General features: G+C 46.0%; 1 protein-coding gene across 5 annotated transcripts in view; it reads left to right on the forward strand.

Moving 5' to 3' along the window:
- The window catches only part of MBNL3 (muscleblind like splicing regulator 3), a 122,072-nt gene that overhangs the window by 69,837 nt on the left and 26,951 nt on the right, over positions 1-25,284 (forward strand). For all 5 annotated transcript variants that reach the window (XM_043491533.1, XM_038415227.2, XM_043491532.1 and 2 more), the window contains 3 exons: positions 8,056-8,220; positions 22,318-22,518; positions 24,345-24,581. In XM_043491533.1, the coding sequence (XP_043347468.1) occupies positions 8,167-8,220; positions 22,318-22,518; positions 24,345-24,581 (492 nt within the window). In that variant the 5' untranslated portion in view covers positions 8,056-8,166. The remainder of the gene's footprint in view (positions 1-8,055; positions 8,221-22,317; positions 22,519-24,344; positions 24,582-25,284) is intronic.

Below are 25,284 nucleotides of genomic sequence, written 5' to 3' on the forward strand. Positions count from 1 at the left end.
AGTAAAAGCTTCAAACTGCCATTCGCCCAGTTATTGCAAAATCCATCTGGTATGTGCTTTTGATGACATATCACTTTAAGTATAACCAGGCATGTTATTTTTAGCAAGCTATATTTTCATGGGCAGCCTTTTTGCATAGCATCCATACTCAGTCCCCCTTAGGATTCACATTACTCAGTCTCTGGGTCGTCTTTGCCCAGTATTTGCCAAATTACCTCTGTAGCATTGTACACCATATACAGTACTTTGAAATCTCCAAATACCTAGCAATCCACTTTGATATTCCTCACTTTAATCTCGGTCACCCTCTAGAAATAGAAAATACCATTCGTTTTCCCTTATCGGACACTGTCTGTAGTACAGCAAAGATTTATGTTCTAACATCATTCAGTGGACTATATGAAGGGTATGTATTGTACCCAAATCGACTCCACCTCAAATCCCAGTCTGACCTTTGGCGACTCACTTAGCCTTGCCGTGCCTCAGTTTCTCATCTGTACAGAGGAGACGACAACACTGCCCTGCCTCTGAGAGGTGGTATGAGGATAAATGCAGCAAGGAGTGTCAGTACTGCGATGAGGGCCACATAAGATTAGAAGATTATCTGATAGTGTGGATTGGTAGTGATGTTTGAGGGAAGTCTCAAGGTTTTACTGTGTACTGTTCACAAATTCAAAGATAATAGCATAAGGAGCATTTCATTAGACTGCAGGTTAGAGTTGCACAGTCTCTGTCTTTGCACTGGAACGTGTGGTAGCTTGGCTAAGTGAATACATATCTGTGGTGCATAATGCTCATTAAAGATTAGGCTGATTCAGTCAGTAAATCCTATTTCGTTTTCGGTATAACATTGCATGACGTTAGGTGACCAGATGTTCCGATTTTATAGGGGACAGTCCCGATATTTGGGGCTTTGTCTTATATAGGTGCCTATTACCCCCCACCCTGTCCCGATTTTTCACACTTGCTGTCTGGTCACCCTACGTGTGATACCGATTGTGCAGAAGTTGGAGGTGTGTCTTGTAGCAGTGAGGGAAATGGCTACGGTTTGACTATCACCACTGTAATGCTCAGTGTGCATAAAGGGACTGTAGCACTCAGACTCGGACTGTAATTGTGTAAGGACGCTGCTGGCTTTGCATAAATGGCAGTGGTGAATCAGCACCAGTATTTCTGCAGCTTTTCGAGGCATGTGACTTCATTCTCTATGGAAATCCATAGGAAAAACAACTGCTTCATGCAGGGAAACGCTGTCCTGCAGGCAAGCTGGTTTGGGCACGCAGTTGCATGCAAAACATCGAAACTTCCCTTCCTTGTTTGTCTCCTTCATCTCTTGTATCTTGTCGTGAACCAAATGTAAGACCTTTGGGGAGGGGACTATCATTTTGTGTTTGTGCAGCATGCAGCACCATGGGCCCTCTCAGCAATGCTACAGTACAAATAGCAAGTGTGTAGACTCTTGCGTGATCAACCAGTGATAGCTGAGCCAACCATGCGATCTGCTGATTAAAACCTGAAAACCACACACATGCAGAATTAAAGCAATTAGAACGGAGACAAACTGCATGGAGTGTTGGTGCAAATCTTAGTTCCCGAAGGATGGGATTCTTAGCCTCTTTTTTGTAGCCAAGGCGAAGAGAATTCCTGCAGACTGTTTTTGCTGGTTCTGCTTACAAACCTATTGTCTGGCACAGATGCCCGGTCTGTTTGGATTTGCTTGCTTTCAATCTGGGATGCAAACAATGGGGTGCCACTGTTTGAAGTTACAAACAGGCATGTGTTGTGTGGATTTTCCGTTGGAGGTAAAGATCCCCTTCTACCTCCTATCCAAGAAACCGCTGGCTGTATTAACCAGAGTGTGGGATTCTCTGTCCAGCATCCGTGTTAGCCAGCATCAGATGCCAGTCTGTGCCACCAGAGCACAACTTCAGCTGGCAGCACAAAACCAACTGCGAGGCAAGAGCCGATTGGAAGGGGGAGATGGTATGGGAAGAAGGAAGAGAAGATCGCTTTTGCAAATGCTTGTTAATTATTTGGGTTTAATACCCACTTGAACTGCCTTGGGGAGTGCTGGCTGTGTGCCTCTCCTGCACCTTCTGCAGCCTGAGCCAGCAGCCAGGGCTGGCAGATACCTGCCTTCAGAGGCTGCCTCCATTTTGTGAGGAGCTGGAAAAGCTTGTGGTGTTTAGCTTGTTTTTAAGACCAACATCAGACTCTGTGGCTGGCTGGTGGTTTCTTGGCTCAGGTGCTGCCCTGGGATGGGGAAGGAGGGTGCGTGTTCCACTAGAATCAATACCTGCATGGCTAGGAAAGGTAGGAAACAAACCATTTTAATGAAACTGCAGTGGATGCAGCTGCCACTCGGGGGGCAGCATGCAGCACCAGGATCAATGCACCGAGCATAGCAGCTGATTTCCCAACATGCTGCAGGTGGGGAGAGGAGGAACGAGCCCTGGGTGTGGTGTGGTTTCCTCTTTGCCAAGGGACAGTCAGCTCTGAGAGCTTTTCACTAAACTTCTCTGTGCTGCACTAAAAATAGCATATCCCGACAAGCTGCCTATTCCTTGTGCTGCCACCTTCTGAACCTGGGCCAGAGCTACCTCAGGAGAGCCAGTCCAGTCCAGTGCTAACCTGGTGGCTGGGAGATATGGGTCCACTGGGGGAAAGCTGGCTGTATGCCACCTTTGTGATTCCCTGGGTTCCCAAGCCAGCCAGGGACCAGGCCACTCCCAGGTGTAAACTGGAGCAACCCCAGGGCTGCTCTGAGTTATGTTGATTTGGCCAATAGGCACACTGCAGAGGTGCTCCTGCCTCACCTCTATCTCTCACTCCACAAGTCTTCTGTGCTGGTGCCAAGAGGTGTGGAATTATCGTGCCAGCTCTGTGCTATCCTGTGTTAACACCAGGATGAGTTAACTTTCCCGGATTTCTGCTGGCAGAGAGGCATAAAGCTAGCTCGGTCATTGTCACTGGGTGGGCAGACACTAACCCTGCCCTGTTGCCTCAGTTTCACCACCTACAAAATGGGGATAATGACATTCACCTAACTGGTGAGTTGTGGGGATTAATTGGGTAGTGTTCATGGAATGCTTTGATAATAAAGGGCCACATGCAGTTTCACCGCCTTCCAGCAGGGCTGAGGTTGGCCATAAGTGTTTGCTTATTTGTGGATTATCGCTGTGCACTATACAGTGAGCTGAAAGCATGGCAGTGCGGGATTGTAGAGAATTTTTAACCAGGCAGGATATGTTTCTGCAGAGCCTGAGCACCTTCTGAAAAGTATTTTCAGGAAAAATATCTAATAATTAAGGACATTAAAAAATATGAACATAGGTTTGGGTTGTGTTAGGTTAGACCATTGATCCCTAAAATCCAGTGTCCATTTCCACAGTACCCAATGTCTGATGCATGACAAAAGCAAATAACCCCGTCATGGTGTTATTGAGCTTCTGAAATCTGTCTCACTGGGAGTTTTAGTCACTTATGATGACATGGTTATTATGATGAGGGATTTGAGGCAAGTTCTGCTTGGAGCTCGTATGAGGGAGCAGTTTTGAATTAGACTGTCAGTCATGTTGGATTCTTTTCAAGCGCACTTGGAGGCCCTAATCCTGCAATCAAATCTGCATGGATGGACCCTTGCACATGCATGGAGACCCAGTGAAACCAGGATCTGCATGGGCACGTGTTTCTACCCACACAGATCCAGTTGCAGGATTAGGGCCTACCCTATAAGTTGTGAGAACAGAATACTGAATATTTGTGAGCACCACCTGTTCTGTGTGAATAGCTCCTACTTTCACAAAGATACTTCCAACCTATCCAGGGTTGGTTTACCTGATAAATCAATGATCTGCAAAATATCAGTTTAAATAAGAGCCATTTTCAATTTATAAAATATGCCATAAATATTGTTCACAGAACCAGTAGTTGTTTTTTTACCCTCCATTCCTGTAATATAAAAACATCCATGCAGATTTATTCCAAATTTGGTAGAAATTAATGTTTTCCCAGTCCAAAGGCGTGCATGCCAAGTTTCAGCTGGAAGGAATTTTGAAGGCTGATTTATAAACCCTTGAAAATATTAGCTTCTAATAGAACGGCTGGCTGGCTTATAACTGTGTGCAGTTGTGCAAATAGAGGCCCAGATCCTGAACCACAGCCAAGGAGCGCTCAGCATAGCTCAGGGGGAGAAATTGCAACAGAGGCTTCAAGCCACATTGGGGCTGATCATGTGTGGCTGGCTGGTCCCATGTGGTGAGGAAGATGTGGCTTAGAGCTAGTGGGATTCTGCCCACCGGAGATGCTCCGATTCTCTAGTGCTGAGGGCTACAGAGGTATTTAGATTTCCAAGTAGCAGCCGTGTTAGTCTGTATTCGCAAAAAGAACAGGAGGACTTGTGGCATCTTAGAGACTAACAAATTTATTTGAGCATGAGCTTTCGTGAGCTACAGAGTTATCTAGGGAGAGCGTATTGGGGAGATATACAGGGGTGAGCAGCGTGGCTTGGCAACCTGACTCCAGTACTGTATCTAGAGGAGCCTTCCTAAAGAGGAGCTACCCTGCTCTGGGCTGTGCTCCTGCTTTTGCTTTTCCATCCATGTATGGGCAAGGGGAACAGGAAGGCATGAACCATCCACAGGACAAACTAGCAGAGACTATCCAGGCCCTGAGCCCTATTCTTTATTGCCCTGTTCCTTGGGCAGCCGTAGGGACCAGTGCCTATAAGAGCACTTCCAAAATGGAGATGGTGCCATTTTACACTCGCTGCACTGGTATCCTTGAGGACTGCACCAGGTGCCTGGGGAGGGCGAGTCATGTCTTCCATGCGACAGGGCTCAAGCTGTCACTCTGCTCTAAAAAGCCAGCAAGCTGCTCCCCAGGACGAGGGGAGCATGTGCTTTCACTCGGTGAAAGCAGTCTTCTGACGTTTTGGAGTCGTTTTCCCGTCCCACGGTTTTTTACAGGAGAGGGGGAACTGGACCCAGAGTTCCTTATATTTAATAGGTTTCAGAGTAGCAGCCGTGTTAGTCTGTATTCGCAAAAAGAAAAGGAGGACTTGTGGCACCTTAGAGACTAACACATTTATTTGAGCATAAGTTTTCGTGAGCTACAGCGTTAGTCTCTAAGATGCCACAAGTACTCCTTTTCTTTTTGCATTTAATAGTCGGCTCAAAATAATATCATGAAACCAAGACCCATGGTTTAACTCTTCCCTCATCTCAAAGCAGGTAAAAAAAGGCCTGGGCATTTCTGTCCAGCTCCAAGGGTACAATCCAAATCCTGCCCCCTCTCTGTGGAGATGCCTCCTCTCCTGCCTACTCACTTGGGATCTGGAGGCAGCGGTTGCCTCCCAGCCCATATTTCTTAAGGGGAGCAGTAGAACTATATCTAGGATCCACAGGGTCCCTTTTTTCCCCCCACTCCCTAATCAACCTCCAGACTGGAGTTCTCAGGGGAGGAAAGAAGGAAAGCGTTAACTCTGGGCTGGTGCTTGGGATGTACCTGTCCCTATGTTGCAGCAGCCATGAGAAGTCCTGCCGCAGCATGCCCAAGGGTATGTCTACACTATAAAATTAAGTCGAATTTGCTACCTGTAGCGATCAAGCCTGGTGCTAGAAGAAGGGATATTTCTGCTGGGGCGCCGGAATTTACCAGTCTGCGGCTGCTAGACAGACTCAGAACACGGAGCCACCTCTGAGGCTATGGGATCTGTGAAGCTAATGGTGCTGCTGTGAGCCTGCCATGGTGCGGGAAGATTTGTTGGCTCTGGGCCCTGTTCAACAATCCGCGAGATCAGAGCGGTGCTCGTCTCTCAGGCAGGCCCCAGATTTGTGCTGTTTTGTTTTTAAATGCGTGTTTTGTATTTGTCAGAACTCACAAGTGCTTTGTAGGCTTCCCAGTCGGCTGATTCAATATTTATAGGTCTGTATTCCCAATGTGTCTCTCTTCACAGAGAGCAGGAGGTGTCGCTACAACTAGAATCCATTTTGCTGGGGAAACAAAGCCAATGAGTTTTCAAATGAAATACTGATTCTCTGTCGTCTTCTTTTCCTGGTAGAATAAAATGCTCTGTAAGGCCTTGAATTTTAGCATACACAGGGCGAGTTCATTGCACATGTATAGTCCCCAGAGCAACGCACCCAGGATAGGGAATTCCCAGCTGGTGGAAAGCTGGCAAAGTCAGCTCTGCAGCCTGCCTCTAAGCATCCCCCCAGCGTAGGGGCATGCAAAGAGTGTTGCCAAAACACTGTACACCAGTGATTCCTGACCTATGGAATGACCCCTGGGAAGCTGTTACTGCTGATTTGTAAGGTAGAGCAGCTCTGAACCACATATGTTGCTCTAAGCTTCCTTTGCCCTCACCTCCACAGATGTGCTTAGCAGAGCTTGGGCTTCCCTAGGGATCTGGGCCGTCGTTCTAAAAGGGCCTGGATTTGGGTTATCCTAAGTTTTTTACCTTGTTCTATTGGAATAGTAAATGTGTACCCTATTAAGGGGAAAACACTTCTCTGAGACTAACCTATTGGCTATGTGATGTGAGTACTAAACAGTGAAAACTAGACTAGCAGACCTTGCTGTGTGCCAGTCGACTGGCAAAGTTAAGTTTTAAAAAACTCTAAACATAGCCCCTGGGATTACCAGAGGGAAAAACCAGCCCGAAATCAGGCACAATCCCAATGCTGCAATGGAATTGGCAAAGCTGGACCGTGCGTCCACTTGGGTCTGCGTGTGTGGATTTCATTGTGCGACTGATGTTTTGCAGTCATTTGGAGCTTGACCCTGCAAACGCTCAGGGAGCATGACTTGGATGAGTAGTCCTGTGGTTTTTCTTAAAGCTGAGGATTTTGCTTCAAACATGGGCTCCTAAAGCGGACGTCTAAATCCCAGGATGGCTGTTCTAGCAGATTGTTCTTTTATGACTAATGCTGCTGATGTTTTTATTGCTGCTGTTGTAATTATTTGACATTACTACTACTATTTGCCATGACCCGTTTGCTCCAGGTGCTGTACAAACAGAGAACAAAAAAGGCAGGCCCTGCCGCAAGAACTGACCATCTCTGTACTGAGATGCATATACTTTTTTTTTTTTCCCCCCCCCAGAAAGAGAAAGGAAACAGTAACACAGGAGGGAATAAATAAACAGATCTTTTCAGAGGAGTTATTTTTATATTTTTGGAAGAATTTTTTTTCAGTGTCACCAAATTTGTTACTCATTTTCTGTACGCACCAGAAAATAGGTAGGTAGTGCAGTGTACTCAGGCTGTTGGTTGTGACATTTTATAGCTGCCTTTTGGAAGCCGACATGATCATCTCAATCAATATTAAATGACCTGAGAGCACTAAGCTTGCACTGTTCAGGAGTCATTTCCTTTCCCTGTGGTTGTATGAGAAGAAAAACCAGGCAGTTAATGGCAAGGCAATTGTATTACTGTTTTTAATAAATAGTTTAAATGGAACCATGGCTGTTTTCCACCATGCCCTATGGTACCAAATACCCTGAAATGATTCAAACTGAAAAATTTTTGAAAACAAATGTACTTTTCACCATAGTTGTGTTTTTAACTTTTACATTTCACTTAGTTCTCTGTAGGGACTGGGGGGATCAGTTTCACTTTTTTTTATACTAGTGGGTTTCGCTTTCAGTTGTGTTATAGCAGCCCAGTGCTCTGGTGTTTGGGTTCACAGAGCCACAGAAAAATGAGAAAATGGTGGTTGTTGTTGCTGCTGTTTTTATTGTTCATGAAAATATTTCTATTTGTATTAGGTTTGAAGAATGCTCTTGGTGTGTTTAGCAAACTTATATTTTAGGCTGAAGTTTAATTTAATATAATCCCTATAATGGTGCAGCAATTGTAGAATTGTTTTTTTTCACATAACTGATACAGTCATATAAAAATATGACAGATGGTTTTAAAAAAGAGTAAAATAGCTTAGCAGAATGCCCCACTTAGCTGGTAGTTTTGTTACAGTTCTCCAAACACATCAATAATTGATTTTCTCCCAGTACTCTGAGTGTTAAGTTCACTGCAATACTGCTTCATTATTTTTTAGGGCCGGTGTACTCGAGAGAACTGCAAATATCTTCACCCTCCCCCGCACTTAAAAACACAGCTCGAAATAAATGGACGCAACAATCTGATCCAGCAAAAGACAGCAGCAGCCATGTTTGCACAACAGATGCAGTTCATGCTACCGGGCGCTCAACTACAGCCAATTGTAAGTAACAGAAATTATTTAGGTTCCTCTTTGCGCAGATTGCTTTAATATTTACGTATGACAGCCCCGATCCTGCAGTCAAACTTGTACGGGTGAACCCATGTGCCCAGGTGGCACTGCAATGATTTTCATGAGAATTCATGCAGGGATAAGGGACTGCCTATACGGATCCAGTTGCAGGGTTGGGACCCAAAGAAATAGATGTGGTGAGGTAGGTCCCTTAGTAAGCCCCACTGAGTCATGCTGGTTCGTTCTGTGGGGAGATTCATATGCCTAATGACACAGTCTTGTCAGTAAAAGAGCATGGCCAATAGAACGTATGTGAAGATTCTGGCATTCAGTCTCCTCTCTGTACATTGGCATAACTTGGAGAAAGACCTGGTTTAGTTGTCTGAGTACAGAACAGGGCTCTAGGGGCTCCAACATACCGGTCCTGGCTCCTAAACTGTGCAGCTTTTGATAAGCCACTTACCCTCCTTTTCTGAGTCCCCCCCAATCCGTGAAATTCTAGGGGCCATGAGCACTAGAAATGTTAGTGGACAACCAGAGGGGCAAGACCAAATGCATCCAGTCTTACTGCTGCTTGCTCCTCAGGTCTAGCACTCCTCTGTTCTTGGAACTGCCTTGCTTTGCCACTCAGACAGAATAAGTCAAACATCAGTTTGGAGTTTGCAAGCCTGCAGTTTGCACCACAGAGGAAGGTGAAGGGACACAATAGAGGATGCACACAGGCCATTGTTCAGTTTGTCAATTTCACATGCTGTATCTGTAATGATCCCTCCCCTTTCCAGTAGCTCACGTTTGGAGATTCAGAATGTATTGATGCTAGTTGGTCTCTGGACTGCAGACTGTATATAAGGGGAGGAGACAGAGGGCCTGTACTCAGCTCAGCGCCGGCCTCTGTTGTTGTTTTGGTTATTATTTGTATTGCAGTACTTCCTAGAGACCCTAATCAGGGTTCTAGGCCCCATTGTGGTAGGTGTTGTGCATGCATAACCAAAGCGAGCCCCTGCCCCAACCAGCTTACAGGCTAAGAAGTAGAGCTGTTTGCTTTTATGTCCAGGAATCAATATATTTGCTTTAGTTGCACCTACAATGGGTTGTGCTGAAATGGCCCAACCTAGCTCTTGCTTATTAAATGCGAGTCCATTGTAATGCCACCCATATTCAACGGATTGAGGGGAGATTTGCTTTTCTCCAGAGAGGTGAGGAGAAAAGGGATGGGAAGCATCTGTCTGGGGGCTGAGTAGTCCTGCCACTACCAGCCCTTGCATTAGCCAGATACATCAGAGTGGGGCGCTGTTGGGCAGGACTATGTTAGTGTCGTTTAAGCTGCTGGTTACCATCTCTGGAATATAGGGGGTGTGGCTTCTGGTTGATGTCAAAGGTGCCTAAAATGCCTCTTTGATATTGACAGCATTAGAAATAGAAATAAATGTGGTGCAGATTTTCAACAATGAAGGTGATTAATCATGGGAACAGCTTTACCAGGGATGTGTAAAAGCCCTGCTCTAGCGCAGCCAGAAGTGACAGGCATGATGCAGCAATGAGCTTGTCTGCCTGTGTTATGCAGAAGGTCAGACCAGATGACTGCCATGGTCGGGCATTACAGTCTGTGACTCTGCGAAATCCTGTCTTGAGCTTGGAATACTGGTGCCTCAGTGCAGAATGGGATTTTAGTTCAAGACATGGCCCTGTGGCTTTGTGACAAGCTTGAGAGCCCTGGGATTTTTGTAGTGGATAAAGCAGACGTGTATCCTCACAGCAACATGGGTGGTGGTTTCTCCCTGGCAGAAGGATAACTTTTGTTAAAGCCTTATTCCAAACAACATGTTTACTCGGTGAGATCATGTTTCAGCAGGGGAACTTGGCTATTGTTCTTCTCTCTGTACTGTTGCTTGATGCATTGGTGACACTGTACAGCTTTATTAAAATTGTTTATTAAACACAGAGCCAAATTCTGCCCTTCGAGGCGCATGCGTAACTTGAGGGCAACTTTTCATTGGTGCCAATCACCATGGTATTTGGCTCCTCACAGGCTTTAATGAACTTCTCACCACCACACCCTGCAGTGTAGGGAAGTATTTTAGTGGTTATCCCCATTTCACAGAGGAGTAACTGAGGCACAAAGAGATGGAATGATTTGCCCCAGGTCCCACAAGAGAGTAGGATTGAACCCAGATCTGCTGAATCCTTGCCCCAGGAAGGTTAATTTGAAGGAGAAACAGCCTCTGAGCGAGCTCCCCAATGACAAGACAGGCTCACACCAAAAGAATCACCATCCTGTGGGAAGTATTAACGGCAGAGGACAGGTGTCTGTCGAAGGACATCCTGAATTCCCTGAAAATGTTCCCATTTCATTCCTAGCACTTTACTCAAGCAGTGTGTCCTGAACTGGGGTTTTCCTCCATGGGGAGTTCCCAATGATAAGATGTTATCATCTTAGCTACTCAAAATAGCTTTGGGATTTCCTCTTTGGAAAATTTGTATCTTCCCACTATAAAATCTGTGGGACAAATTCATCCCTAGTGTAAAGCCACTGATTTCAGTGAAGTTACACAGAGCCTGAATTTGTTCCCTGATGTCCAGTAGATGCTTTGTTTCAGAAGTAGCCAGAACTGACGAGAAGCGTGCTCAGGTTTTGAACTATATTAGGGATGATATTATGTTTGTTCACTTCTTCCCAGAAGGCCTGCAATGAAAACTTCACCCTTTCTTCTTTCCTTCACTCCACTCACAAAGCTAAATTCAGTTCTCATGCCGATTCCAGCTACTCCACTTGTTTTACACCAACATCAGGACAAGCAGGAGAGTGCCCTTTCCTTGGCCCTGGTGTTCCCAAAGACATCGACACTAGAGCAAACTTTGGATAATTTTTCCTGTCAGAAGAAGAATGGCAGGTCCACCTGCTGGTTGCAAACTAAATCCTTCAAAGCAGGAAGGATTATATTAGCTGCAACAACAGAAGAAATCCCACATGATCGGCAAGCTGACAAACACCATGTCTGCTTCACTGGGATGTTCACCAGGGCCAGGATTTGATGCAGTGTATGTAAATAGCTCTAACCAATAACTGCATGTGCAGATGATCTTGCCATAACAATCCAGGCATCAAACCTCCATGACGTTGAGAAAGCATTAACTGAGGACCTCCAAAATATGGAGCAATATTTCCGGAAATGGAGGCTGAAAACCAAACCCTGGAAAAACAATAGCAAGTGCATTTCATCTTGATAATAAGAGTGCCAAATCACACTGAAAGTAGCTTTCTGTGGTAAAAATGTGCAACATGATTATACTCCAACATATCTCGGAGTGAAACTCGACCGCACCCTGTCTTTCCATGATCATAGATTCATAGATACTAAGGTCAGAAGGGACCATTCTGATCATCTAGTCCGACCTCCTGCACAGCGCAGGCCACAGAATCTCACCCACCCACTCCTATGAAAAACCTCACCCATGTCTGAGCTATTGAAGTCCTTAAATCATGGTTCAAAGACTTCAAGGAGCAGAGAAGCCTCCCTCAAGTCAACCATGCCCCATGCTACAGAGGAAGGTGAAAAACCTCCAGGGCCTCTCCAATCTGCCCTGGAGGAAAATTCCTTCCCGACCCCAAATATGGCGATCAGCTAAACCCTGAGCATATGGGCAAGATTCACCAGCCAGATACCCAGGAAAGAATTTTCTATAGTAACTCAGATCCCATCCATCTAATATCCCATCTCAGGGGATTTGGCCTATTTACCCTAAATATTTAAAGATCAATTACTTACCAAAATCCCATTATCCTATCATACCATCTCCTCCATAAACTTATCGAGTCAAATCTTAAAACCAGATAGATCTTTTGCCCCCACTGCTTCCCTTGGAAGGCTATTCCAAAACTTCACTCCTCTGATGGTTAAAAACCTTCATCTGATTTCAAGTCTAAACTTCCTGGTGGCCAGTTTATACCCATTTGTTCTTGTGTCCACATTGGTGCTGAGCTGAAATAATTCCTCTCCCTCTCCTGTATTTATCCCTCTGATATATTTACAGAGAGCAATCGTATCTCCCCTCAACCTTCTTTTAGTTAGGCTAAACAAGCCAAGCTCCTTAAGTCTCCTTTCATAAGACAAGTTTTCCATTCCTCGGATCATCCTAGTAGCCCTTCTCTGTACCTTCTCCAGTTTGAATTCATCCTTAATTCATCTTGAAAAGGTAGCTGCAAAGATAAAAACGAGAGCCAATGTAATCCAGAAACTAACAGGTACAACCTGGGGTGTATCAGCATCAGTGTTGCGAACATCTGTAATAACACTTGTATATTCAGTAGCTGAATACTGTGCACTGGTGTGGAGCAGATGTAGCTACACACGACTTGTGGATACCCAGCTGAATACAGTGATGCATTGCATCACAGGAACCCTTAAGTCGACTCCAACACTATGGATACCTGTCCTGTGTAACATTGCTTCCCTGCCAATACGCCGAACTGCTGCCACATTCCATGAAGCTCAGCCAATCCAGGTCTTTGTATTCACCAAGACCTTGACAACAATGTCTTAAGTCTCGCAAGCCTTTCTGGGAACATTCGTTTAGCCTCATGCAATTGGGCTACAATCAGAAGGAGGCTTGGAAAGCACATTGGGCTCAACAAGACTTAAAAAAATAAGCACCTTGTGCCAGATCAAACACAGAGGGTTCCTGGGTTTGACTTTCCACGGTCATCTTGGTCAGTTCTTGGTCAACCATGGTAGATGCGGATATCTAATGCACAAATTGAAAATCAAGGATTCCCCGGTGTGTGAGTGTTGTTCCCCACAACAGACCATTGAACATATCACTACCTACTGCCCAATTTATAAATGTGAAGGAGGCATTACTGCAATAAATTCTGCTACTCCCAGTGTAGCCATTTGGCTTCATCAGCTTCAGGTGAAATTGTAGTTGCTGCTGTACACCAGCCATATGAATGAAGAAGATGGATAACTGCACCCCTAGACATTTTAAAATGCAGTGCCATCCTGAAAAGCAGCTCTGTAAAAACAGCACCCAAGACAGCAGGTTTTAAACAGGATTCCTGAAACGGTGTGTCCTGTCCTAGGCTTGCATTCGGTATCAGCTCCTCTCCCCCGAGTCCTGATGATCTTTATTTATTGAGCCAATGAGCATGGAGCCACGCAGTGCCCTTGTAATGGAGTCACTCCCGAGAGCAGGCCTGCGCTCTGAGTGCTGTCTGCCATAGGCAGCACACCCACTGACGTGGTTTGCAGATGTGAGTTGGAGATTGCAAGTTTCAAGTGTAAATGTCTGGCTCTGAGGTCTTGGGATCACGTTGCTGTTTAGTATCTGCAATGAGGCTGAGAAGCAAGGGGATGTTTGGCATTTTTAACTGTTTTACAAAGTGCTCCAGACAGCTCTTTTTTACAGCAATTCAAGTTACGGCATGAAATGGAGTGTTCTCCCAGCATGATGTATTTATAACTGCCTTTGGGTATATCCCCTCAAGGAGATCAGCTGAGGGCCAAGTAAAACTCTACAGTAGTTAAAATGTTACCCTTTGTTGTGTTTGTGGTGTATAGTACTGAAGGCAAGTTTTGGAAGCACAATCCAAACCTTAATTGTTGGCGTCAATGAGGCTGGGGAACAGCACATCTAAAGCAAGCCATCTTCATAGTTTGAACAATTTGGAAGCTGTTTGGGGCCTACTTTTACATGGATTCATTATAAATTGAGCTGTATGTCTCATTGAGGGGGGAGCACAGCTATGCCTTACTCTTTTTTAAACTGGTCAGTAAGATGGAAATTCCAGTTAATAGTATTTGTAGTGAGGTGAGGACTCACCAGTGCGGCACCTCCTGCTGGTTGTCCTGGGAATTCTCTTTTCCAGCATATGGAGCGCCCTCTACAGGCCGGTGTCTCACCTGCCGCTGGCTCCCATGTCCCTCCCGGACCCCGGTGCCCCTTTACCTTGGGGTGCTGCCCCCTGGCAATGCCCCCACACCCTGGGTTTCCCCTCCCAGGGAACCCCCAACCCTCTAAACCCACCTTGCCTCAGTGGCTACTGACAGTCATCATCTAGCCCCTGCTCGACTTCAGTGTAATGGCCACTCATCATTGGCAAGGGGTTAGGACCTGCTGCCTTTGCCTATCTTTGGGCTGCCCCTCTGCCACCCCAGTACCTTTCCTGGCCTTTAACAAGGCCTGCAGCCTGGGGGTTTACCAGGCTGGAGTTCCCGGCTCCCTTTGCCCTTCCCCACCACTGCTCTGCTTCAGGTACTTTGCTCCCAAGCAGCCAGCCCTTCCCACTCCAGGGCTAGAGTGAGACTCGTCCAGCTTCTGGCCCATAGCCCTTTTATCAGGGTCAGCTGGGCCCTGATTGGGCTGGCCACACCTGTGGTCAGCCAGTGCCTCAGCTGCTTTCACTCTTCTTCCCAGCCCTAGCCGTCTCCAGGCTACTTTTATCCCATTCTGCAGGAGTGGGGCAGCTGCCCCACTATAGTATTGTAACTGATTTCTCCCATGCTGATTTCTGGTAGTGCTTGTCTGCTCTGTTAGGCAAGTGAGTGTCCACAAGAAGTGCTGCATTTTAGAGCCAGATCCTCTGCACTCTTCTTTCCACAATTCAAGCAGAGTTAAAGCTGGCTTCAGTGGCTACCCAGCTTGCTAAACAAGTGTCTGCCCAACACATAAAATAATCTGTTGAGACAAAGATATCAGACCCCACTAACCATCAACATGGAGGTGCCAGCGGATCGGGCATGGGAACTGTCAAGACACCTGTCTTCAATGCCTATCCTAGCTCTGCTACTGAGCAGCCCTGTGGCCTTTGGGAAGTCAATTCATCTCTCTCTGGGCCTTTGTTTTCCTTTAAGCCCTTTGTCTCTATGGTCCATTTAGACCATAAGCTCTTTCAGGGTGGGTCTCTCTCTTTCCTGGTATATTTACAGTATCTCACACACCCTATTTCAGGTACTTGTATGACGCCCATCTCTGTAGTATCCGACCTTTGATACATTTATCCCACCCTCCACCCCATGAGGCAGGGCAGCACTGTTATTCCCGCTTGCCGAAGGGGAACTGAGTCCCAGATGAGATGAGGGTACAGCTACTCACAGAGCTGGATGTGGTGTTCCCAGCTTGGATAGGTGGTCTAGCTTTGACCGAGCCAATGTGCTGAGAACACCAGTGTCCCCACGCTGCGGGCAGCGGGATTGGCTAAGTTCCTGTGGTCCTGGGCGGGATCATCCCACTGCTTGTTCCTCAGCAGTTGCACGGCTGTTTTTGGCGCACTGGCTTGATCGCGGCTAGCAAGCTGGTAACTACGCTTCTAGCTCCACATGGAGATCCTCCTGCAGGGACTCGCCCAAGGTCTCATGGATGGTCTGTGGAAGCAGAGATTTGAACCTGGATCTCAGGCCAGTTTCCAAACGTAAGCTTGTCCTTCCTCACATCGTGATTGGCACCTCTCAGTCAAACCATAGTATAAATTAATAATAATAGGTCTGGCGTCCATCTGTGTAAGCACTGAAGATCATGTTTGCTGAGAAGCGGGCTGCATGAGATTTTATACCCTTGCTTTATATCACTGATGCCTGTAAACAAGGTCTTCTTTGAGCCAACGGTTTCTCTTCCATTAAAGACCATCTGTTTTCATCAGGCACAAGGACGCTCGAGCCAGTTGCATTCATCTCCATGTGCTTAGCCTCCATGCTAAAGATCCCAGAGCTTATCTGCAATGAGTCCCACATCATGAGGACGTGCCCTCAGCATTCATTTGTAACATTTTTGCATCCTGCTTTTCAGTCTCCTTGGTTTTGGTCACACTACTACAGAACCTTTTCCTGGGCAATTTTCAGCTGTGGACTGACCAATGCTGTTACTCGTACATATGGGTAGCCCAGATGGCACGGCTTAGCAGAGAACTGGCTCATTCCTCTACCTAATGCTGCTTCTGCATTTATACTTCTGGGATCAGAGGCAATTCCTTTACTTGGATCAGTAACAAGCATTTCTGTCTTAAATGGGACTCGTTTTAGTGCTGTTTATCAAAACAGTGCCTCCCCTTCACACCCACAGTGTTTTGTACCAGTCTTAGCACATTTTCTATTAGGGAAATTCAGCACAGCTCCAAATCCGTTAGGAGAGTTAACCCTTTGCAAGGCCCAGACCAAAGTCCTGGGCCAAATGCAGCATGCAGAAGAAACACTCGGATATTTCCTGTTTGCCAGACTCCTGCTCCCACATTGCTTTGTCCTGCCACTGGGCTCATTCCTCCACAGTGTTTCACGCCTCAGAAAAAGCTGCACTCTAGAATCCACAAAGGAACATTTGACATTGAACAACCCACAGACCCGCCGCTCTGGATGGGGTGGGCGGTGCGGTTGGCTGGCTGGACAATTGAGGCTTTCTCTGTGAAGATGCATTTGTGCTGCTTTTCCACACTGGCACCCTGTCACTTCCTACACTGGTTATTCCTCCCCTGGCATCCACAGTGTCCCATTACTCTGATCCCAGCAATAAGCCCCCAGGGCCCTTCTGGGTAAGGTAAAGCATTGCCCTTCAGGTTAGCTACCCCAGCCCCTGTGTGTCAGCCAGCCAGATTCGCTTGCTGTTCCATATTCCCTTTGCCTAAGCTGTTGGCATGTGTGGCTATGCCAGGCCATCACGCAGCCATGTCTATTGAGAGCCTCTTTTAACGCTTTTATTTCGCCACCCTCCTGAGATGGGGAGGTTTCTTGTGCAGCGCACATTTTGTTTTCAGTCAGCGAACAAGGAAATTTAGATTGTCTCCTTCATTCCATCTAGTGAGGTTAGCTGCTAATTTAAGATGCTCTCCCGACTCAGTCTATTCACAATACGCTTCACTGAACAGCTCCTAAAGAAGCAGGGTGCTGTGTCCACCTCCCCATCGAGAACCTCCTTCCCATCAGCTGCTTCAGCCCTGCTGTTCTTGACTTTTCTGACAGCCCGTTTATTTATTGATGAACCCATATTGGTAGCTGCTGTCAGTTTGTAGTGCCCTGACACCAGAATGTAACCGATTTCCCTTATGCTCAGGGTTTCTGGTAGTGCTACATTTAAAAACATAAATGTCTGTGAGGGGCGCTGCCCCCTGCACAGCAGAACTTGCACGAGTGGGAAGAGAAAAAAGAGCTAAAGCTCTTTTGCTTTAGAACATACCAGATCTTGTGCAGAGATTAAACTCTCCTGTCTGTCTGTCTCTCTCTCTCAAACACACGTGCGTGCACGCACAGTCTTTCTCACAGACATGCGCCTGCTCTCGCGCGCTCGCTCTGTCATACGCGCTCATGCTCCCTCTCCCAACAAGAAAGGATCATCTGTTTTCTAAACCTCACTGCTCCAGTGTCTTCCAGGCTCTGAAGGTGGCTGGGAAGTTAATTAGTCGTAGTGACAGGTTTCAGAGTAGCAGCCGTGTTAGTCTGTATTCGCAAAAAGAAAAGGAGGACTTGTGGCACCTTAGAGACTAACAAATTTATTTGAGCATAAGCTTTCGTGAGCTACAGCTCACTTGCATCCGATGAAGTGAGCTGTAGCTCACGAAAGCTTATGCTCAAATAAATTTGTTAGTCTCTAAGGTGCCACAAGTACTCCTTTTCTAATTAGTCGTAGTAGCAGCCTTATTTATATAGTGCCCAGCATGTGCTAAGTGGGTTAGCTGATCCAAAGCCTGTTAGTCCATGCCCAAAAGAGCATACAAACTGCACAGACAGTGCATGCTGAAAGCCCGTTTACATGCCCACCTGTGTGGCCCTTTATAGCCTGCTGTGGGGCCATGCAGCTTAGAAGGAACTTAGACAGTTGGGACTTCTCATAAGCTTTGAAACAATCTAAAGGGGGGAGCGTTTTCAGCCTGCTGTTCGGGAGCTGTGCTGAGCGGCTCACGTTGATGTTAGGGAGAGTCTCAGAGCTCTGTCCTGAAACTTTACCTACCCTGGGGTCTCAGAGCTACAAGTTCCCAGAAGCTGCCATGCCATACACTGAAGGGGCGTGAGAGGATACAGTACACAGTTACACTGCCCCTAAACCATTGCCACCCTGTAGAAATGTCCTTGGCGCCAGATCCCGCTCCCCACACAAAGCAGACAGTGCCGTTTCCACGTCTGTAAAATGAGGGTAACGATGCTTGTCTCCTTTGTGAAGCGCTTTGAGATCAACTGATGAACAGCACTAGCTAAGAGCTCGGAGGCAGTATTATTAGTGATTAATCACATGAGCGAGGGGACCAGGATTAAGCTGTCATTGAGGGTCTCAAAGAGAGATGCTTGAGTCCAGGCGTTTTGGAACAGTTACATTGTGTTTTCCACATGATGGAAAGACAGCTAGGTCAGCTCCATCCCCCGGGAATGCCGAGTACTTTGGGGAAATCCCTGGGTAGCCACGTAAGCCAGCTGCAAATTTGCTATCTCTGCTCCATTATGGCCCCTTTGCACTACTCCGAATCTGGTTCTATGCGTGGGAGAGCAAGAGAGACAACATGAGTTGGGGAAAACTGAGGATGGTGTCTCTGAATCATTTTGCCTGGATGTTTCCCACTGCCTTATTCTAGACATGTTGGACCCCTCAGTTTTGCTTTTGCATTCAATTCCAGGAGACAGCTGTTTTTCATGTTGAGAAGATGTAATCTTCACCATGTCAGAGCCCCCTTTGCTCAGAATGCACCCATATTTGTTTGGAAATCAGCTGCTTTCCACTAGGGAAGAGGCCTGGTATGAGTGAAGGATCTGCAGGAAGTAGTGAGTTTTTCAGGGAACTGGGTCCATCTTCCTGTTCCTAAAGAAACCCAAAGGCCTTTGTGGAGTGGGTGGTTTGGTGTTTCATTGGAAATATTTCACACCACTCACATATATTCTTTCTAGCTACTGCCATGTGTTCCAGTCCCCACTGCCTCCCTTCCCGAACCACAAGCACCTGCCCAGGGGTCCAGGCCCGCTGGCTTTCCCTGCCCTGCTCCATCCAGAAGCAGCAGTAGTAGCCAGGAGGAACATCCTTCCTTAATCTCTGAACCATGGCCTTTGTGGGGCACACCCTTGGCTCAGCTGAGGTGCAGAGCAGCCATAGTCAGCTGTAAACTTGGCTTAAAGGCTCCCCTCAAGGGTTTACCCTGTCTGGGAGACGTAGGAGCTTCTCCGCCATGCTCCCTCCTGGCCAAGATGGCCATTCGACTCCCTGGGGTCGTGAGCAGCTGGTGTAAAGTAGGTCAGCACCGATTGTGTGCACACCTAAGCGCACACATGCGGGAAAGTTTGGGCCACAGTGGATGAGTGCGTCCATAAAACAAGGGCTGCGTCAAGCTCCAGCCCGACGCTTTTAGAACTGACTAGGTTATAAGCATCTTTTAAAAAGGATTAACAATGGAAATGCCAACAGACCTTTAACAGGTGCCACTGTAATTACTATCGCTTCTAAAAATAAAACCAGTCTGTGCACTGCTGCCTTCCATTGACCTGCAGCGTGGTTTTAGGGAGCCACATATTTCAGGACCCTCAGAGTTTTTCTAACAAAAGATATAGTGTGGCTGGAAGCCGCAGAGAATAGAAATAGGAAAGAAAGTGATTTATTAAAGGGCTGTGTGCTGAAATTGCAAGGATTTAATATTTAAAATTTCCCATCCACCTTGATGGGTCTTGGATCAGGCCCCAGCTTGGTGTGGACCCAAAAGGGGAAAACTGGAAGCGTATTAGAGAGAGAGAGAGAGAGGATTTTTTAGCTCTGCCAGATTGACAGTGTCTGCTTCACTGATTTAGCATCCTGTCTCGACTCATTCTGAGGCACACAGTGGGATGTATTTGGGAAATGGCCTTGCATCCCTAACGCCATAGTCCCAGAGACAAGTAAGATGCTGCTGGCTGTCACCAAAACTGTGCAAAAGTGGAGTCATTCTAGATAGCTGTTAAGTCAGGAAAGTGGGGTGTATTTGGGTTGACGTTACTTTGGGCAAAGGAGAGTAGATAATGTACTCCAATTCACAACAGTCAAGGTGTTTGCTAGTATGTGAAAGTGCTAGTGTGAGGGAACTGGCAAGAAACAAAATATACCCATGTAGCTTTTCTGAAATGGGCACAATTGAAAGAGAATTTTGGGTATTAAAAAAGCAAACGTAAACCTGGGTGCATCTGTGTGTGCGCCTCCGGACGTGTCTGTGTACATAAGCATGTGTCTGTGTATTTGTCTGTGCATGAGCGTGTCTGTGCACACACGTCTGTGCATGAGTGTTTGTATGCACACATCTGTGTGCACACACTTGTGATTTCCTTGGAATAGGCTTGTTTTCATTGCTGAGCAGTGAGTCTAGCTGCCTGCAGTAGAATTGGAGATTTGCAAGTTTGTAACATTTTACATTGAACGCGACTGATGTCCTGGAGAAGGATAACGATGATGATTATGAACCCCCATGCTCGCCTCACTCTGGGCCTGATCCAAAGCCCATTGAAGTCTATAGAAAGATTCCCATTGCCTTCTACAGGCTTTGCATCGGGCCGGCTGTGCATGCAGCTTCTTTCTGTATCAGCTGGCATTTTTCACAGATCAGGAGTGAGATCCGTCCTGACCATTGTTTTGAGGCAGCACTAATTCACATGTGTTCCTACTGCAGCTACGTAGGTACTGAACTGCAGCTGTAGTGGAGAGATTCATTGCCAATTGAGGGAAATCTGAAGGCTGCCACAGTTGGGTCTCGTATCAGTTATTGGGTTTAGTGTGTGGGTGCTGGGTGGCACCGGTGGCCTGTGGTATACAGGAGCTCAGACTAGGTGATCAGGTGTTCCTTTCTGGCCTTAAATTCCATCACTTCTGTGACTTCAGCAGTCTCCAGTAGAAGCTTCGACTGCTAGGACAGCAGTGGTGGATAGTCTTGGGTTCAGCACGGTAGCAGGTTACAAAGTACAAAGGCTTACAAACTGACTACACACACACACATCATCTCACCCATTCCTGAGAGTGTCACTTCTGGCCTGAAACATAGCAGTAGTTTCCCAATGCACAGCAATCGTTTAGGGCCCCGATCTGACAAGGCACTTAAGCATATAGAATTATCAAAGTGGAGGGCTGGACAGGAGCTCAAGAGATCATCTCGTCCAGTACCCAACCCCTTGCTTAATGTTAAACACATCAAAAGTCCCATTGAATTCAGTGGGACTATTCACATGCTTAAAGTTAAGCACCTGCTTAAGTGCTTTGCTAGATCTGGGCCAAAAGAGTGTGAAAATTCTCTTATCCAACTGACATTGCTGGAGGAGTTGCCAAGATGGAAACTGGCTAGGACGCTTGGATAACAATTCTGCTGCTCTTACCAAACTGCCGTGGGATCTTTAATGATCACATGTGGTCCAGACTCAAGAGCTTTGTATTATGTCTTATCCAGAACATGGCACCTCTAGTATCCCAGTTCCTCCTAAAGCCATACCAGGGCACTATTTTAGTTCTGGCCCAGAGAGAAGAGTACCGCCTACAGTCACCTGAGTGTTGTTTGGTCATTTCTCTTCCAAATACTGAACCTATCTGATCTTGCCTCCTTTGGGACATCTGACAAGATCATGGCACAAGGTGACTTAGCTGTAGGTTTAGTGAGCCTCATGTAATGGTCTTCTCATTCAGACAGGTCCAATACAATGCCAGATACGTGTGCAAATAATAGCTTCAGTGTGAGGAGCACAGATGTTGGTAATGATATGGATCCCAACCTTGCGGGATGCTTAGCATGTTATAGGAATAGGCCCATCGAGGGGTCAGGTGAAGGAGAAATTAATTTGGGAGACAGTGGTTGGAACTGAGGTGATTGGTTAATTTGCACCTGCTCTGATTGCTGGCCTGCATTCTTAATTGTGTCGTTAAACTATAAAAATCATTGATACTCTTTGTTCTTACAAATGAAGAAGTCTTTTGTTTAGAATGTGTCACGTTCATGTGAGTCAATAGAAACGAATGGATCACAAGTAAATGACAGTAAATTAATAGACTGAAAAGCAAAGCATTTTGATGTTGCTAACCACGCTGTCTACAAGGGTTTCCAGTATTACAAACTAGACTGACTGCCATAATCCATGACCGGGCATTGTGGTAACATATTTCTTTTCTTTTTCTTACATGCAGACTACGTTTCCTGTGACTCCATCACTTGCAACTAGTCCCACCATGGCTTTTAGTCCCTACCTAAGTCATGTTTCTCCTGGGATGGGCTTGGTTCCTGCAGAACTTTTACCAAATACACCTGTCTTGGTTTCTGGGAATCCTACTGTTACAGTACCGGGAGGCTCTGTTGCTCAGAAACTAATGCGTACGGATAAATTGGAGGTATGTGGACTGTAAAACACAATATTATGGAAGGGGATTTAAGGGGCACATTGGGCCAAATTTTGCTCCCTGTTGCAGCAGTGTAAATCCAGAACAGCATTGTGGCCTTCAATGCACAGGTGTGTGTCAGGGCAGAATCTGACCCCCTTTCTTTGCAAGGCATGCTATTTTGAGACCCTCGCTCTGAGTTAAGAAGTTTAAGTTATTGGTGGTACCACACCCTGCAGTGGGTTGCTCATTATGAGCCCGAGCCAAAGTTGCTGGAAGCTTGTGAGCTTGATCTCTCCCTTGATTTCAATGTGCTTTGGGGCCTTACTTTTTTCTCTTGCGTCACAATCCGATAAAATCACTTTCTATGGGTGTTACACTTGCCAGGCTTAGATGTGAATGGGTGATCTCATCTAAGGCAGAACTTTACTTAGTGATGAGTTAGGTTAGACATGCTTCGAATAAGAATCTGGACAGGAGGTGACAGCCTCTTACCTCTTTTCACGTTGGATCCAGTCCAGTTCTTGTTGAAGTCGATGCAAAGACTCTCACTGAGTTCCAGGGAAGTTGGATCAGGCCCTATGCGAATGACGCTTGCTGAGTTGGCAGTGTTAGTTCTGTTTCCCTTCAGATTTACAGCGTTGCACTTCTAGGGTGGCCAGGTTGGGTGGGGAGGGGGTTGATGGTCATGGAGTTTAAGTATAATAATATTTAATATAATAATAATAATAATTTTGAGCATAAAGGCATTTTTTCCAATAAGGCAACCCTCCTCGGTGTAGTCAGTGTTTATTTAGGGGGCACCCCAGTGAGTGTTAATACTGTATATATATTGAAAACCTAAAGAAGGGTTGAGTTTAGACAGAAATTACATTTTAGGAGCTAAGGGCTGATGGCCCAAATTCCAAGGGAGTCACAAACATTGATGTAAATTATCTCTCAGGACGTCAGTGTAAAAAATGTCACTCAGATCCTCAGCCACCACCCTTCTTTGTCTTCCACCTTTACACCCTCCAGGGGATTGCTTTTCCTGCTGCAGTCCTTCTGACCCATCCCTAAGCATGTAACTGACACCACTAGCATCAGGCCATCTGAATTTTGACCCAATATATCAGTTAGCGATCTTTCTAAATTCCCCAGATCAAGGAAACCTTGAAGATCCATTTTACAGAAATGTGGCTCTGTGCCTTTTGAAATTTTGTTATTCATAATGTATAAGGAACAGCTTGTCCTTCACAAAGATGGCAGTTCCGATGGTGCCTTCAGAGCACATTATTGGGTTTTAATGCATTGTCATCAAACTCATTGTCATGAAACAGGTGGGTCAGTTTTATTGGGAAAAATGATCAGCGCATTCTTAGGCAGGACTTGTTGCAAATATTAGTAGCTTACTCTTTGTACATTAATGTATTGCTAGAGAGAATGCTTTTCTGCTGAATATTTTTAAACTCAGATCTCAGTAAGGCAAAAATGGCAGAAATATTAAAATGTAGCTTAAAGGTAGGGGTAAAATACTGGCCTCTGGACGTTAATGCCAAAACACCCTTTGATTTCAGTGGAGCCAAAATTTACCCTGGGAAGTTTAAATTCTGCCCGTGTCCTGTTCCATGCTTCCTGTTACCATTGTTAATATTGTAGATAGCCCAGATCATGATTCTGCATCCGGACTGATGAGGACTAGCACTGTGAAGTGCTACCCAGGAGGATTAAAGGGTGTAGAGTCAGAACCACAGCTCTACTGAGTGTAATGCAATCCTCTCGACTGCCATCCCTGGTTGAACATGCTGAGAGAGAAAGCTAACTCAATGTCGTGCTCAACTATGTGACTTTCTTTTAAGGTTTGCCGAGAGTTTCAGCGTGGAAATTGCACACGTGGTGAGAACGATTGCCGTTATGCTCACCCCATAGATATTGCAATGATAGACACAAATGAAAACACTGTTACAGTTTGCATGGATTACATCAAAGGCCGATGCTCTAGGGAGAAATGCAAGTACTTTCATCCCCCTGCACACCTGCAAGCCAAAATCAAGGCAGCTCAACACCAGGTGAACCAGACAGCTGCAACTGCAATGGTAAGGGCATGACCTGCCGTATCAAACCATAGAGCCATTATGAAAAGATTTTATTTATGCAGGAAGTAGAAAAGTGATGCTAAGTATTTAGAAAAATCTGTGATGAGCTGAGAGTGTGTCCATCTCTCCATCCCTTCATTGTAATCAGTGTAGCATGATGCATCGTATCTCATTGTTTGGGGATGGGATGGCAAAGCACATGGTCTTCCAACGTGACATTATGGAGTGAAATGCATCAAACATTAATGCAACTTCACTAACAATGAACACAAACTTTTCCCTGTGCAAGCCTTGGCTACCATTTTAGTCTGAATAGTATGCAAAGCTAGTGTGCAAAGCAAATCTGATTACAAACTGAATGGGTAATATACATGCCCCATTCAAGTCAATGGCAAAACTGTTGACTTCAGTGGAGCCAGGATTTCACCTGCTGATTCTAGAAAATTAAGCAGCATTGTGCTGTTACTAAGGCTCAGTCCTCTGAGGCGATGATTCCCTCAAGTCAAAGGGAGATGAAGATGCTCTGTAGCTAGAAGGGGGTGCTCAGCACCAGACAGAATCAAGCCCTGAGTGCATTTTAATTGGAGTCTTTGCATCCCAAAGCAGCATAATGATAAATAAAGGTCTAAAAACAAGCCAAGGGAGCTTTAGTACGCATGGGCCAGGGTGTAAATGGATGCAGCTCTGTTCACTTCAGTGGAGT

Source organism: Dermochelys coriacea, chromosome 9 (genome assembly GCF_009764565.3).
Source record: "Dermochelys coriacea isolate rDerCor1 chromosome 9, rDerCor1.pri.v4, whole genome shotgun sequence".
Taxonomy (NCBI): Eukaryota; Metazoa; Chordata; order Testudines; family Dermochelyidae; genus Dermochelys; species Dermochelys coriacea.